Source organism: Glandiceps talaboti, chromosome 9 (assembly GCF_964340395.1).
Source record: "Glandiceps talaboti chromosome 9, keGlaTala1.1, whole genome shotgun sequence".
In the NCBI taxonomy this organism is placed as follows: Eukaryota; Metazoa; Hemichordata; class Enteropneusta; family Spengelidae; genus Glandiceps; species Glandiceps talaboti.
This window is the reverse complement of record NC_135557.1, coordinates 3,928,422-3,930,300: the sequence shown is the minus strand read 5'-3', so window position 1 is coordinate 3,930,300 and position 1,879 is coordinate 3,928,422. Positions and strand designations below refer to the sequence as shown.

Here is a 1,879-nt window from a genome sequence, read left to right as displayed (position 1 = left end):
TGGAACGCCAAACGTTGTCGAGTGAATGAAATGCTGACCAGACTTGAGCTTTCTCTTTGAGTTAGTAAATGCGCCTAGGTATTTGAAGTCATTTAACTTGTCCAATAGCTCTCCCGTCAGTAGCATGCACTGTTCCTAATTTTGAGGAGTTGTTAAGGTGTATGAACTTTGTCTTCTTGGCGTTGAGTTCTAGGCCGATGGACTTAGGGACCGGTCAGTTTCTTCGGCCTAGGGGGGAGGTGGATTTGTAGGGGGGTCACCCTGTTTTTGAAATTGGCAGTAGGGGCGTCATGCTGTTTTGAAAATTGTGGATAGGGGGTCATTGTGTTTTTGATTGTGATGGGAGAAAAAATCATTTTCTACAATGGCATATAGCCTTGTCTGAAATGTGGTACATGTCAATATTTGTTCTTGTCCCTTTTTCTTACATGAATTCGTTAATATTACTTAAGTTATTAGTTCAAACATAACTATACATATACATATACATGTATTACCTAGCTACCACACTAGTTACAGAACGATTCTAGGACAACTGCCCCTGGACAATTGCCCCCGAAGGACGTACAACTGCCCCCGGACAACTGCCCCCCGGACAACTGCCCCCGAAGGACAACTGCCCCCCGGACAATTGCCCCCCGGACAACTGCCCCCGAAGGACAACTGCCACCCGGACTACTGCCCCCAAACGAAAAAATAACTAGTATTACAGATGTTTCTACCATTTGTCCCAGAATGTATATCGCAAAGTTGTATCAGAAGGACTTCAAACCTTGTACCAATCCGATGCCGATTTCGCCCTGTCTATTCGCATGTTGCCCGCCATTGCGTATGTGCCTGAAGATGAAGTGATTGATACGTTTGAGACATTAGCTCAGAATATGCCAAATGATGCTGAGCAGGTAGTTGATTATTTTGAAAGTAACTACATTGGAAGACCAAGACGCCACGGGCGACGACCCCCACGTTTCCCAATTACAATGTGGAACATGAATAGTCGAGTCAACGACGAGTTACCAAGAACCAACAACAATATAGCGGGATGGCACCGCAGAATGCAAGCCAACGTTGCTTCTCATCACCCAAATATATGGCGATTTCTCAATATTCTGAAACGTGAGCAGGCACTTATCAACGTCGTCTTCAACCAAATGATTGCCGGTGAATCAGCGCAACCACAACGTCGACAGTATCAAGATTCTGCAGCCAGAATCCATGCAATAGTGCAAGATTTTGAAAATCGTCACGTGCTAGATTTTCTTCGGGGAATAGCCCACAATTTACAGTTTTAAACACTGGCTGATCATGATAAACTGAGCCGAGTCACCATTTACTGTCACCAAAGTCTTACGAGAATGTACATTCTGAGTCTCAATATTTTTTCTACTTTTGACTCGTTTTCTATCTTGTTACCTGTATATTTTGTATTGAACTGATAATAAATAAATCTTTTCCAGTAAAAAAAATGACTTCGTGTTTGTGTTTAGTGAGTATAATGTATGCAAATTGCGGCGATAAGTTGATGACAAACCCGTACATCTGAAATACTAGGGTTTTTTTCGTTCGGGGGCAGTAGTCCGGGGGGGGGGGGCAGTTGTCCTTCGGGGGCTGTAGTCCGGGGGGGGGGGGGCAGTTGTCCTTCGGGGGCAGTTGTCCGGGGGGCTATTGTCCTTCGGGGGCAGTTGTCCGGGGGGCAGTTGTCCTTCGGGGGCAATTGTCCGGGGGCAATTGTCCGGGGGGGGGGGGCAGTTGTCCAGGGGCAGTTGTCCTGTTACCTTACAGAACATGTCATGCTTGGCTGTTTCACAATCAATACTTCGCTTACATGCACTTTGGGGCAAAAGTGAACTTGAAGGTTTCGTAATGGTAATCTTCTAAG

General features: G+C 45.6%; 1 protein-coding gene across 1 annotated transcript; it reads left to right on the top strand.

The window, feature by feature from the left end:
* Positions 1-812: 812 nt before the first annotated feature.
* On the top strand, positions 813-1,292 carry LOC144440443 (uncharacterized). The gene has a single exon (XM_078129812.1). It carries the CDS (start codon positions 813-815, stop codon positions 1,290-1,292), a length of 480 nt encoding a protein of 159 aa, XP_077985938.1.
* Positions 1,293-1,879: the final 587 nt, after the last annotated feature.